The following is a 15,142-nucleotide window of genomic DNA, read 5'->3' on the forward strand; positions in this document are numbered from 1 at the left end:
GGGAGGAAACCGGAGAAAACCCACACAGACATGGGGAGAATGTGCAAACTCCACACAGACAGTTGCCTGAGGCTGGAATTGAACCCGGGTCCCTGGCGCTGTGAAGGTGCAGTGCTAACCACTGAGCCACCATGCCCCCTGTGATTTCCCAACTGATCAAGGTCTAAGTGATCGATTGTGACACTAGTTTCTGCGGCCACAAGCGAGATTCCAGGATGGTGTGTTGCCCCTCTGGTGCCAGGGTCAAGGATGTCCTGGAGAGGTTGCAACAGGTTCCAAAGGGGAAGGTGAGCAACCAGGACTCATTGTGCACATTGGTACAAGAAAGGGATGGGGTCCCGCAGAGTGAATATAAGGAAGTAAAGCAAGAAGTTAAAAAGCAGGACCCCAGGGGTAGTAACCTCTGGATTTCTCCTGGTGCTGCGTGCTGGTGAGAGTCGGAACAGGAGGACGAGGCAGATGAATGTGTGGCTGAGGAGCTAGTGTAGGGGGCAGGGATTCGGATTTTTGGATCATCGGGACCTCTTCTGGGGCAGAGGTGACCTGTACAAGAGGGATGAGTAGCGCCTGAAACAGAGGGGGGCCCAGTCAGACTATTTGCTTGTGCTACTCAGAAGAGTTTAAATTAGCCTGGGTGGTGGGTGGTGGGAGGGATCCTCAGCAATACTGAGAAAGGAGAGAGGGTTGAAGCTTAAGGGGAGCAAGTTAAACAGACAAGATGGGCAAGAGCATGGCAGAAAATGAGTTAAGGCTGATGAACTAAACTGCATTTATTACAAGAGGCTTCATAGGTAAGTAGATTAACTCAGGACATGTATGGGAACTTGGGACTGGATATCGTAACTATTATAGGAATGTAGCTGAGGGAGGGGCAGGACTGGCAGCTTAATATTCTACGGTATAGATGCTATAGGAAGGATAGGAAAAGAGGCAAGCGAGAAGGGGAAGAAGCGTTTTTGATTAGGGAGAGTATTATAGCTGTACCTATGGAGGATATTCCTGAGGGGATCATTCAGTGAAGCTATATGGTTGGAACTGAGAAATAGCTATGTTAAATTGCCTGTTGTATCCATGGATATGGGAATTGCATGTTACAGGGATAGGGTGGGGAGGGTGGGTCTGGGTGGGATGCTGTTCAGAGGGTCGGTGTAGAATCGATGGGCTGAATGGCCTGATTCCACACTGTAGGAATTCTATACGAAAGGTATGATCACTTTGATGGGATTATTCTATAGCACCCCCGCCCCAGTAGCCAGCGGTTGTGATAGAGATGGGTACAATTACCACATTTAAAAGACATTTGGACAGGTACATGAATAGGAAAGGTTTAGAGGTATTTGGGCCAAATGCAGGCAAATCAAGCTAGTTCAGTTTAGGAGACCTGGTCAGCATGAATGAGTTGGACCAAAGGGTCTGTTTCTGCACTGTATGACTCTATGATTCTAAGACGTTTTATATGCCTCATGGTTATTGACCCTTCGATGGAGGGTAAGTGTCTGCACTATAAAGACTCTCGTAACTTTGTATACCTCAATCAGGCCTCATTCTCTGCCTTCTCTGTTCTATGGAAAACGACCACAGCCTAACAGGGCTGACTTTGGTGCTGAAATATTACAACCAAGGCTGTAACATCCAGGTGAATCTCCTCTGTGTGATCATATCCTTCCTAGAGCATGGCAATCAGAACTACACACATATTCCAGTGTGACCCAACAAATGTCTTATGAAGCCCCATCACCTCTCTGCTTTTGTATTTAATATGACTCTTGCCACTCTGGAAGGTAAACAGAAGTCCTGGAGCTTCGGCCTGCCCTATTTGGAGCTCCAAAATGTGCTCTCTTTCACGTCTGACTCAGTTTGCCTCTGCCAGGTAAATGAAAGATTTTGAGCCTCAGTCTTTCTTTGTTGACAGCCTTGGAACATGCTCCTCTGCAGGCCTCACTTTTCTCACCCTGGAAGGTAAGGACTTTGCTGTAGATCCTGCTGGGGCTGTGAGCAGTCACTGGCTTGGAGAGTTATTGTTATCTGGCTCAGTTGAAGGAAAGCCTGCCAAGAACTGGTTGAGTTACAGGAAAATTGATAAGGCCAGCTGCTGAGCTGATCTCCTTCATCTCAGTGAAGACAATCCTCTTGAGTTCTGGAAAACTTATTGTTTTTTTTTGAAAGAGTGATTGAAGGAACTTGTCAATATGTATTTCTGAGGAAAGCTGTGTTTATACAACTTCAGAGACAACTGAGTGACTAATGATTTGACTCCACACGCTAGTACCTTACAGCAACAGATTCTGAAACATCCTATGTTTGATCCAAGATAACAAGGTGTAGCCGCAGCAGGCCAGGCAGCATCAGAGGAGCAGGAAGGCTGTCGTTTCGGGTTTCGACCCTTTTTCAGACCTTTCTGAGCTTTCCTGCTCCTCTGATGCTGCTTGGCCTGCTGTGTTCATCCAGCTCCACTTTGTTATCTCAGATTCTCCAGCATCTGCAGTTCCTACTATCTATGCTTGATCCATTTGCCTTCAAGGCTAATCTATTGGGCAAAGTTGTTTTTATTTTCAGAAAGCCAATCTCTGCAGAGAAATCATTTCCTTCTGCCTTTTCCTAAAGAAGGTTTGTTTGTGTGTGTGTGTGTGTGTGTTTGTTTTAGGGTATTTATAGAGAGTAAGTGTTAACAGTTTCATATCACTGACTGTGTATGTTAACCAATTGCATCCTCATTGATTAGATTTTGATAATAAACCCCATTTGTGTTTATTAAGAAATGTGGTTGACAGATCTTTCGGTTTAATATCTGTTCTGACATGGTAACTGGGAAAAGGATGTTTATTTTATTTTGTGACCTGGGGAGTGGCAGAGCTGCAGCAATGGTGCACTCCGACAGTGTCAGCCAATAACAGCATGCAGGCACTCACCTTCATGTTACACAGTCTCCCCTCTCCTGGATACTGTGCATATCACATTCACTGTCCACTCTCTCATAAATGCACAGACTGTCCACAAGCTTACACTTTCAACAATCTCTCCTCTGCTGGATGTTCTCTGTAACAGACACTATCCTCTCATTGCGTGAACAAGCTGCTGATGTCTCTAGGAGAGCTGGACACTGGCAGACCTAGTCTGTGTTGATGGACTTTGGGAGCTATGCTAGAGATGGATGTCACTGGCCCCAGTGCTGCTACTGGCCTGATCCCTCAGCCCAACCCCCTGGAATGTGACTGACCACAGTGGCTCCTGCTCCAAATCCGAACGGGCACTGCCCGGAGCTTGAGACCTGGTTACTGGTCCCTGATGTATCTCCCTGTCCTGGGCTCAGTTCGAGTCACCTGTGAAAGTTAATTATCCTGTACTCTCCCTTCTCACCCTCATTTATTCTGTGAATTAGCTACAGCTTTCAGGAACTTAGATAAATATCAATTTAATATCTAAGTATATCCAATAAACAGAGCATTGAAATTATGTTGAGGCAGCTCAGACTGGAATGTGATGTGCAGAGAAATCTCTATGGTTTTCATGGTGAAATGATTTTCCCTCTGGCTTGTGCTTGTCATAGAATGTATCCTGTAAATATTAAGTGTATTATAACTGGATTGAGGTTCAAAGAGCAGAACACGGCGTAGGAGATGAGTTGGATTTTGTTGCACTTACAGTCCTTTTAAAGTTGTAATGTTTTCCAATGTATTTTACAACTTTTTTATGAATAAAGCATGTTTTGGAGAGAAAGATAAATTGAGTAAATACCTAAAGGAGAAGATATTCACAGGATGAACAAAGAAAGGATCATTTCAGGAATTGGTTTGACATTGGAAATGAAATTGCTGAAGTCATTTCAGAAGCAGTAACAATGAGAGATGGTTTGTCTGTGGGTGAAACAATGAAGCAAGTGTCAAAGTGTCTCTTCCTTAAACCTGATTCCCATCCTGTGATTTGCTGTGTTCATCCAGCCTCACATTTTATTATCCCATCCTGTGTTTAAATTGGTACAACACCACCCTCTGCAGGTGAATAGACGCTACTACACCAGGGAAATAATCAGAAATTTCAGAGAATTTGTGAGAATTAATACACTTCCATTCTTTTAAAGTATAATTTATTCATGAATTTTAAAAAAAATTACATAGTAATTCAAAACTGACATTATTTAAAGTGTAAGTTAAAACTCTATCTTCCAATATGTTACACTCTCAAACAGACATTTACACAACAGGTCTTTATCTATTAGAAACATGATTAAATCCTTACTGATTGACATCCTGATTGCTACAATTTAAGCCCATATCCAAATCTGTGACCCCACATGATGGATACTATAGATACTTATATTTATCAATTGTTTGTGTTTCACTCAATGATGTTGTTTTGATATAACAAGGTGCAGAGCTGGATGAACACAGCAGGCCAAGCAGCATCTTAGGAGCAGGAAAGCTGACGTTTCGGGCCGAGACCCTTAATTTCTGATGAGGGATCTAGGCCCGAAATGTCAGCTTTCCTGCTCCTAAGATGCTGCTTGGCCTGCTGTGTTCATCCAGCTCTACACCTTGTTATCTCGGATTCTCCAGCATCTGCAGTTCCTATTATCTCTGATGTTGTTTTGATGCCTGTATTCATGAAAAATCATTTTAGAAAGGAAACTATTTTCATATTGCAAAATTTTGCAAAGTGGAGAAATAGCTAATGAACACAAATTATGGTAAAGCTTATTCAGTACTTGAGGTTTATTTAAAGTTCAGCCACGAGATCTCAATTTGGGAAAAAAGGATCTTCTGCTGAGAGAAAACAGAACTGGGTTGAATTTCACTTCATATTCACACACACGCACATACACACACACACACACACACACGCACAAGCACAGGCAGACACACTCGCACACTGTTATGAACCCAACTGAAGGTAAGACTGGGCAAATCGTATCCCAAATGAAATCTGGCTTGAAATTAAACGTGTTTAATTTCTGCTGTTGGTTAACACGCTTGAAATATATTCACATGACTTACAGATGTTCTTTAAAAACAGAATGTAAATTTGTTACGCAAAAGAGAGAGAAACAAACAATCAACCAAAGCTACATATAATGCAGTCCACGAAACTATTGTTGATTGTTGTTAAACTCATCTGGTTCACTAACGTCCTTTAGGGAAGGAAATCTGCCATCCTTACCTGGTCGGGCCAACATGTGGCTCCAGACCCACAGCAAAGTGATTGACTCTTAACTGCTCTCTGGGCAATGAGAGATGAGTAATAAATGTTACCCTGTTCACGATTCCCTAAATCCATATCATTCCCGGCTAATATTGTAAATCTTGGTGAATATGTACAGATTTCCTTGAATTTCCTAAGTGATCTTGCTGAAACTTGTAGTTCCTATAAGTACGAGACAACGTTGTCTAAGTGCTGCAATATTTCAGCATTTACTATTCGGACTGCAGGAGGTTCATTTTGTGAACTGCCTATCTCAAATACCTGACCTACATGCTCTTTCTTATTTTCCTCCCTCCAATAGCATTGCTTTAAATGTGTTTGAATGGCATTCTTTCTTCTGTGGTTAGGAATATCTATCAGATAATTTATTTTTCCTAACCCTCTTAGTGCCTTTGCATGGACCACTGAATCTTGCAGAAAGAAGCTCACCTTACAAAGGCAATAACACCAGTACTTCATCTCCCACTTGAAACATTTTAGAATGTTTATCTTCCATTTGAGCCTGTGAAACCTTCAATCACTCCTCTGCTACACTGTATGCTCCCATGAGTCCTTCAGGAAACATGGGACAATTAATCCAACATTTAGGATTCATCTTTCTGCCTTAAAACGTTCTCTTTAATCATTTTAATTACTTCATACCATAAGATAATTCCAATGGACTAAATGCAGTAGCTTCAATTGTAGAATCAGTATGAAATGTAATCCTTTGTCCCAGTCCTGTGGTCATTATGACAATATGCCTTCCTTGTTATTTTGACAGTCTGATGGTATCTGTTCAAAGCTCCCTGTGTTAGTGGGCCTGAACTGTATTATACCCAAATTGCTTATCGTGTCAAGTTACAAGTTTGTCTTTCAGTTGCTAGTCTATAATGAGTAAATAATTGAGTTGATAGCGATTTTTGAGAAGATTTGTATGTTGATTGTATGTAATTGAGTTGATTTTTACACGATACAAAAACCAAAAGAACTGCAGATGCTATAAATCAGGAACAAAAACAAAGTTGCCGGAAAAGCTCAGCAGGTCTGGCAGCATCTGTGGAGGAGAAAACAGAGTTAACGTTTCGGTCACCCAAGGGTGACCGGACCTGAAACGTTAACTCTGTTTTCTCCTCCACAGATGCTGCCAGACCTGCTGAGCTTTTCCGGCAACTTTGTTTTTGTTCCTGATTTTTTACACTATTACTTTAGCCACTTAAAAGAATAATTTCTGGAATCTGGATGATCATACCCATAACAGTAATGACATACTGGTGTCTGGATCCTGTTTTCGATAATAGCCCCACACTATTATCTAGTACTCGATTGAATGGTCCTTCAAAAACTACTTTGTGTTTCAGAGGTCTAATTACATTTTGGGATTTCTGCTACTCAACTCATATGTCATATATTACAAAACTGAACTGCATGGTTGTGATGCCTTGGCCATGCAAAATTCTGATTTATCAATACTTGACTTTACTGTATTGATGTATGTCCTGCCTTTGAAGTGTCATGTCTATTTGGAATATCTCCTTATGATATCAGGGCACTACCAGATGAACATGTGACCATTCCTCATCTGCAAGTCTATGAGGTTGTCTGTCTCTACATCAAAATAATAAAAAGTATAATAAAAGCACTCCAGTGAGCTGACTGTATTAACTTGCTGAAATAAATTGCTGGAGAAACTCAGTAAATCTGGCAGCATCTGTGGAGAGAAAGCAGAGTCAATGCTTTGGGTCCAGTGATCTTTCTGAGCTTCTCCAGCACTTTTTTTTGTTTCAGGATTTCCAGCATTTTTAACTGCTTTGTGAGCCTCGGTTAATGAAGACAAATTAAACACTTCATTTGAATTATCTGCATTGTTAATGAAAATTTCAGCAACTCTATCACCTGCCTGCAGTATTACACTGCTGTGGTCACTACACAGTGCTATACCTGCCCCTACACATCCCCCCTCACCTCCATCCAAAGAACCAAAGAAACCTTCCACATCATACAGGTGTTCACCTGCACATCTGCTAATGTGGTCTACTGCATCCGCTGCTCCCAACGTGGCCTCCTCTACATCGGTGAGACCAGGCAGAGGCTCGGAGTCTGCTTTGTAGAGCACCTGCGCTCTGTTCATGACAAACGACGACACCTCCCAGCCCTGAGCCACTTCAACTCCCCCTCAGTTTAGGATTATCAGTGAGATCATGCCGGATCTGATAATACTCAATTTCATTTTCTTGCCTCATCTGATTCCTTTACTTATTAAAAATCTGTTTATCACCGCCTTCTTTAGTAAAGAATTTACAGATTCACAGCCATCAGAGTGAAGAAATTCCTCCCTATCCCTCTCTTAAATGTGTGACATTTTGTTCTGAGATTATGTCCTTTGGTCCTAAACTCTCCTATAGGTGCAAACGGCCTCTCAAAGTCTACCTTGCCTGGTCCCCTGAAAATCCTATATGTTTCTATGTTCAAGTGATAAGTATTCCAAAACATTTACCACTCACGTTGTTCATTTACCTGGGAACCAATCATGGTTGTCGGCTGGGTAGGAGGCCTTTGACATCAATAACTGGTCACAAGTCCATTATCCAATCGGCTACTTGTCATCCTAATCTCCAATCATACACACACCTTGACTCCAGCTCACCTGCAGACTAGACTTTACCCACTGTTTTGAAAAGCAGCTGTGTAAACAGCACTTATAATGAGTGTCAGGTTCCTTGCTTCTAACAAGTGCAGCAATCCTTTGGTTTTTAAAACAGTTATTTTCCCCATTTCTGTTCACAATCAAAAATACACTAGAACTGGAAACTTAAGGTCTTTGCAGTTGTCAGTTTCCTGTATTCCATACACGTACTTTGTCTTCATGGACAGTTTATGAATATCATAAATTCAAATTAATGTTCTCACCAACTTATATCCATCTTAGGCTGCTGCTAATAAAGATTCTGATTTGTGATTTCTCCATCTCTGTGGAAACAACAGGAAAGTTAGCCGGTTCCGACCCAGGTTGCCGTGACGCAGAGACAGGAGATGGTTTGTGGGCCACCGTTTGAACAGCCCCGGACTACAAAGTAACACAGACATTACAGATCTGCCAAGGATAACAGAAGACCATCTGACATAGTGACCTCCTTCCTCTAGTATTCCCATCCACCCAACTTGCAACATCTTGCTGAACTCCACTCAGATGTTTGAATCTACAACCAAATCTTTGAAAGGATATTTCTCCAGAATCTATTTTAAATTTATTGTTTGTTGCCTGATTTAAGGAATCCATGACATTTAATATTGTGTACAGTATCTGTCTGTGAGAGCCAGCCTTTGCTGATTTTGCTCTAAGTTGAAGAATGTGAGGACGCAGGGATCACTTTCCTCATAACTCATTCTTTCTACATTTGAGGTCCTGCTTAATGCTATTTTCTGCCCTCTCCCATATATATTTGATTTCTCTTTGGAGAGTGGCAACATGAGATATACACAGTTCTCTAAGCAAAGCCTGACCAAAGCTTCAACAAATCCCTGCAGATTTATACTTGATTGGTCTTATCCCAGCCGAATAAGTCAGGACACTGACAGTGAAGGTTCCTGGTAATGTCTGTAGACGAGTAATCCAGAGTTCCAGGCTAATGATCTGGGGCTCTTGGGGGAAATGATGAAATTTGTATTCAATGAAAATCTAAAATTAAGGAGTAAGCCAGTCTAATTGTGACCATCTTATCACTGTCAATTGTAAAGAAAGCCCATTTGCTTCACTGATGTCTTTTAGGAGACTAATCTGCCTTATGTGTCTGGTCTGGTGTGTATGCCCAGATCTATAGCCATGTTGTTGACTATTAACTGCCCTCCCAACAATAAAAAGGGATGGGCAATAAATGCTGGCTAGCCAGCAACGCAAACAGCCCATGAACTGGTAAAAAGCTCCCAGGCTCTCTTTTAAGATTGTGCTAACAAAAGTTTCTGTTAATTCTATGCACACTGTTATGCACATTTTTTCATTTGTGCCTTGCATTTGTCAGCATTACACCTCATCTATTTGCCCAAGTGCATAATAGAGTTGTTATGTAAAACCTTATCTGCCTCCTCCATGTCAAGACCACTCCCTATTTTAAACCAGTCAGAGTAATTTAAAAGATTTGCAAAACTTTCTATATTCAAGTTTAATTCCAGATGAGCAATGGTACACGTCCTGACCCGATACTACCTCAGCTGGCCCCTCCTCCAATATCAAATGAAAGAAGTTGAAAATGTAAATCGAGAATTTCCCACATACTAGTTCCTAAGTATTCATTATCCGCTTTGTGACAAAGACCAAAGATTTTTTTTCAATAATGTATAATGTTTCTGTAAAATCCTCCAGCTCTAGTCCATTATCCATTAGTTGGCAGTTTTGTCCTCTCAGCTTCAGTCAACATAAAAATCAAATATAACCATAAAAAACAGGAGGAATCAGCTTCTTGACCTCTCGAGCCTGTGCCACTATTTAACAAGATCTTGGCTGATCTGACTGTGACCTCAGCTCCACTTGTTTCTTGTCTTGATACCTTTGTAGACCAGAAATCTGGCCAACTCAGACTTGGATATATTCACTGAGCCAATCTCCAGTGCTCCCTGAGATAGAGAATTCCACAGATTAACAACAATCTGAAGGAAGAAATTCCTTCCTAAATGGATGATCCCTTATTCTGAAACCGTTCACCCCTAGCTCTGGATTCCTCCACTAGGGCATCCTCTCAGTATTTACCCCATCATGCCGCCAGAGGAATTACAGATAAGATCACCTAAACTAAGATTGTGACAAATAGGAGCAGGCATAGGCCATTCACCCTCTCGAGTCTGCTCTACCATTCAATAGGGTCATGGCTAATGCCACATTCCTCAAGTCTACTCTCCCAGCTTTTCCTCATAACCTTCAATTCCCCTGTTGACGAAGAACCTATCAATCTCAGCCTGGGTCTTTATTCTCCTAACTCTCTGTAGTAATGAGTTCCAAAGACTGTCCACCTTCTGAAAGAAGTAATTCCTCCTCATCTCAGTCTTATGTTGATGCCCCTTCATTCTGAGACTATGCCTTCTGGCCCCAGCGTCTCCCCTGAGGGGAAACACCCTCTCAGAATTTATCCTGTTAAGCCCCTCAAGAATCCCTTGTGCTTCAACGGTACCACCTCTCATTCTTTTAAACTCCGATGTGTAGAATCCCACCCTGTTTGACCTTTAATCGTAAGACACTGCCTCCATAGTGGGGATCATCCGACTGAACCTTTCTGTGAACTGCCTTCACTATCTTTCCTTAAATACGAGGTCCAAAAACACTTTAGAAGTGGTCTCACCAGCACTTGTACAGTTGCACTAAGGCTTCCCTACTGTTATACTCCAACCCCCTTGGAATAAGGGCCAACATTCCATTAGCATTCCTAATTACCTACTGCACTTGCGTGCTAGCTTTCTGTGTTTCATACACTAGTGTCCACATGACATCTGCACTGCAGCTTTCTATTCTGTTCTTTTGTTCTCCTTTCCAAAATGAACAACTTCACAGTTTCCCACATTATACTCCATTTGCTAACCACCTGCCCACTTCCTTAACCTATGAATATACTCTCCTCTCCACCTATCTTGTTTTCTCTCCATCTTCGGTCCGCCTCCCCCTCTCTCCCTATTTATTTCAGAACCCTCTCCCCATCCCCCTCTCTGATGAAGGGTCTAGGCCTGAAACGTCAGCTTTTGTGCTCCTGAGATGCTGCTTGGCCTGCTGTGTTCATCTCGTCCCCTCCCCCCACTGCATCCCAAAACCAGCCCAGCCTGTCTCTGCTTCCCTAACCTGTTCTTTCTCTCACCCATCCCTTCCTCCTACCTCAAGACGCACCTCCAATTCCTACCTACCACCTCATCGCACCTCCTTGACCTGTCCGCTTTCGCTGTACTGACCTATCCCCTTCCTACCTCCCCACCTATACTCTCCTCTCCACCTATCTTCTTTTCTCTCCATCTTCGGTCCGCCTCCCCCTCTCTCCCTATTTATTCCAGAACCCTCACCCCATCCCCCTCTCTGATGAAGGGTCTAGGCCCGAAATGTCAGCTTTTGTGCTCCTGAGATGCTGCTTGGCCTGCTGTGTTCATCCAGCTCCACACTTTTGTTAATATCTCTCTGTAAACTGTCTGTATCCCTCGGCAATCTGCCTTTCCAGGATTTTTAGGTCATCTAAAAAAATTGGCTGAAGTACACTCACTTCCTTCCTCCCAGTTATTAATATATATTGTGTACAGTTGTGATCCCAGCACTGGTCCTGTGGAACTCCATTTGTCATGGGTTGCCAATCTGAAAAAGAACCCCTTATCCTCAATCACTGTTTCTGCCCATTAGCCAATTCTTTATCCATGCCAGCATACCACCTGCATCACTGTGGGCTCTTATGGCTTAGCCATTTGTCAGATATCTCATCGAATGCCTTCTGAAAGTCCAAATATTACGCATCTACTGGTTCCCCTCAAATCACTTTGCTTGGGACATTCTCGAAAGACTCTAAAAAATTAGTCAGACATGATTTCCCGTTCATGGCACTATACTAACTCTGTTGAATTAGATTGTGATTTCCAAATGTGTTGCTATTACCCCCGTAATAATTGATGCCACTACTTTTCCAACAATATATGTTAGGCTAATTGGCCTATAGTTACTGGCTTTATGCCTCCTTCCCTTTTTGAATAGAGGTGTCACATTAGCAATTCTCCAATTCTCTGACACTTTTCTGGAATCCAACAAATTTTGGAAAATTATAACCAATGTATGCATTATCTCTGGAGTTACCACTTTTAGGATCCTAGGATGCAAGCCATCAGGGCCAGGGGACTTAACAGCCTTTAGCCCCATTCAATAGATATAAGTCCAAACTGTCCAACCTTTCCTTATAAGGCAAACCCCTTCATCTTTCATTACATAAAAAGGCAATGGCCTAGTGGTATTATTGCTGGACTGTTAATCCAGGGGCCCAGATAATGTTCTGGGGACCTGGGTTTGAATCCTGCCATGGCAAATGGTGGAATTTGAATTCAATAAATACCTGGAATTAAGAGTCTAATGATGACCATTATGAATTGTTGGACAACCCATCTGGTTCATTAATGTCCTTTAGGGAAGGAAACTGCCATCCTTACCTGGTCCAGCCGACACATGATTCTGGACCCATAGCAATGTGGTTGACTTTGAACTGCCCTCTGGGCAATTAAGGATGGGCAATAAATGCTGCCTGGCCAGCAATGCCCTCATCTAGTGAATGAGCTGGGAAGGTATGATGGAGTTGTATGAGGTGTTGGTCAGGCCACATCTAGAGATTGTGTGCAGTTCTAGTTCCACATTAGATAGATTGTGAGTGCTCTGGGGAGGGTACAGAAGAGATTCAACAGAACATTTTGTTTTCATTCACAGGATGAGTGTGTTATGAGCCAGCATTTATTGCCCATAGAGTAATTCAGAGTCCACATTACTGTGGGTCTGGAGTCACATGCAGGCCAGGCCAGGTAAAGATGGCGGATTTCTTTTTGTAAAAGAACCAGCTGAGTTTTTCCAACAATCAATGATGAATTCATGGTCATCATTAGACCTTTGATCCAGTAGCAGTGAAGGAATGTGGATATAATTCCGAGACAGAATGGTGTGTGGCTTCAAGGGGCTTGCATTCAACCAGAACTATAACCTCATGGACTAGTGTATCTGCCATTCTAATGCTAACATCCAGCCAGGGGATGAATCCTAGTTTATTGAGAAGCACAGGAGCACACAACAATAGTCAGGACGAGCGCAAAGGTATTTGCCACCCAAGATAAATATTCACCCTGATGCCTGCTTCCTCAGTCACCATATCCCTGGAGATTAAAAAGCAGAACACTGCTGATGCTGGAAATCTACAAAGAGAAAATGCTGAAGAAACTCATCAGGTCTGGCACAGAGAGAAACAGAGTTAATATTTCAAGTCAGATGTGCTCTGGACAAGAGTCATACCTCCCCAGAGGTGCTGCCAGACCAGTTACACTTCTTCAGCACTCAATGCTTTCATCTCAGGTTTGAAATGATGTCGCTAAGAGTCAGTAGTCAGGTGCGAGTGGCTTCTAAAGAGAAGCAGGAACTCGGGGAATGAGATTAGGGAGCAGGTTAATGTGGGGAATTGTTGCTTCCACACTTGGATCTCAGGCCCCTGCTGTGTGATTACACCTGAGCAATGAATGGATCCAACACTCTGCTATTAACCTCCAGTCAGCCATTGATAGACCTAAGGTGAGAACATTTATGGCAAACCTTCAAAACAAATCATTGCCCAGATTAGAAATGAAGAGCCTGAAGCTTTGCTCATGCACATCAGTCAAAGCAACACTCACTGCTTGTGCTTAATCCCTCAGTGAGATTTAAACATTTAAACCAAACCTATCACAACCTTCCAAAAATCACAGCAAATTGCAGCCCTCATTGATTTAACTTCCACTTCAGAGAACATCACACTTGCAGCGTTCCCTCCAGGCCCCACACTGTCCTGATTTGGAAATATATTGCAATTCGTTCAGTGTCACTGGGTCAAAATCCTGGAGCTTCCCTCCTACATCACCGTGGTGCCTCTGCACTACGTGGACTGTAATGGCTGGAGAAGGCGGCTCATCACCACCTTCTCAAGAGGCAACTGATGATGGGCAACAAATGCTGGTCCAGCCAGAGATCCTGCAAAATAATAAAAGGGAAGCTTGAATACAGTTGTGTGACAGTGGATGGGATGCGATGCACTGTGTGACAATACCTGACAATGATGAGAGTTAGACTCTTCCTTCGATTAATTATAAGTTTTAGTTCCAATTATTTTAAAAAAGGTAGATGTTTCTTGCCAGTGTCCCTCCTCCTCAAACACCCCACCAAAAATCATGTCACCCTAGCCAAAGAGCTACTGGTAGCACCACCTTTTCCAGGAGCAACAGCACTGCGTATAAAATGACCAGCTGAAGCTACAACACAGGATATTAAAAAACAGAAGCAGAAAGTGATAGACAGACCTAAGTGATCCCACAGCCAACAGATCTGATTTAAGCTCTGCAGTCCTGCCACATTTAGTTGTGAATGATGGTAGATAATTAAACAACTCACTGGAGGAGAAGACTCCACAAATATCCCCATCCTCAATGATGAGGGAGCCCAGCATATCACAAAAGCTGAACTATTTGCAACAAAGATAATAGGAACTGCAGTTGCCTGCTGTGTTCATCCAGCTCTACACTTTGTTGTCTCTATGTGCGACAAACTTCATTCAGAAGTGCCGTATGGATGATCCATCTTGGCCTCTTGCAATGGATCCCAGCATCACAGATACTGGTCTTCAGCCAATTCGATTCACCATATCATGTCAAGCAATGGTTGGAGACGCTGGGTACTGCAAGACCTATGGGCCCTGACAACATTCCAGTGATAGTACTGAGGAGAGAAACAAAATACTACTATACTGGAAACCTGGAATAACAAAAATACTGGAAAGACTCAACAGGGCAAGTAGTATGTGTGGAAAGGAACTGAGTTAATGTTTTTGATTAATGACTTTTCATGAGAACCGAATTGAAATAGAAACATCAGTTTTTAAGCGTATGGAAAGCAAAGAGTGGGCAGGAAGAACACACAAGGAGCTCCACAGTCAGATGTGGGGGGGGGGGGGGGGGGGGGTGGAGATTAACTAACAAAATATTTCACGATACAACGGGCATAAGGAGTGTGAATAGATACACTTTATTCTCACTCTGAACAACTTTCAATCCCACTTACTTCCTCCAAATATAAAAGTTGCTATGGGTGCTTCAACAGTTAGTAGTTATGTACATCTTTTTGCAGGATATGTAAAAGTTTCAATATTCCAGATCCACTCAGCCCAGTTCCCTTTCCCTGATATTGGTGAATGGATTGATGCTACCTCAAGCTTCAGCCACCTTCAGTAATTGGGGC

At 42.6% G+C, this 15,142-nt stretch overlaps 1 protein-coding gene across 1 annotated transcript in view; it reads left to right on the top strand.

Annotated features, from left to right (window-relative positions):
• Positions 1-215: 215 nt before the first annotated feature.
• The window catches only part of zgc:92275 (cholesterol 7-desaturase nvd), a 76,239-nt gene continuing 61,312 nt past the window's right edge, over positions 216-15,142 (top strand). Inside the window, exons 1-2 of the mRNA XM_059638140.1 lie at positions 216-393; positions 1,782-1,870. Coding sequence (XP_059494123.1) covers positions 216-393; positions 1,782-1,870 — 267 coding nt within the window. The remainder of the gene's footprint in view (positions 394-1,781; positions 1,871-15,142) is intronic.

Source organism: Stegostoma tigrinum, chromosome 29 (assembly GCF_030684315.1).
Source record: "Stegostoma tigrinum isolate sSteTig4 chromosome 29, sSteTig4.hap1, whole genome shotgun sequence".
Taxonomy (NCBI): Eukaryota; Metazoa; Chordata; class Chondrichthyes; order Orectolobiformes; family Stegostomatidae; genus Stegostoma; species Stegostoma tigrinum.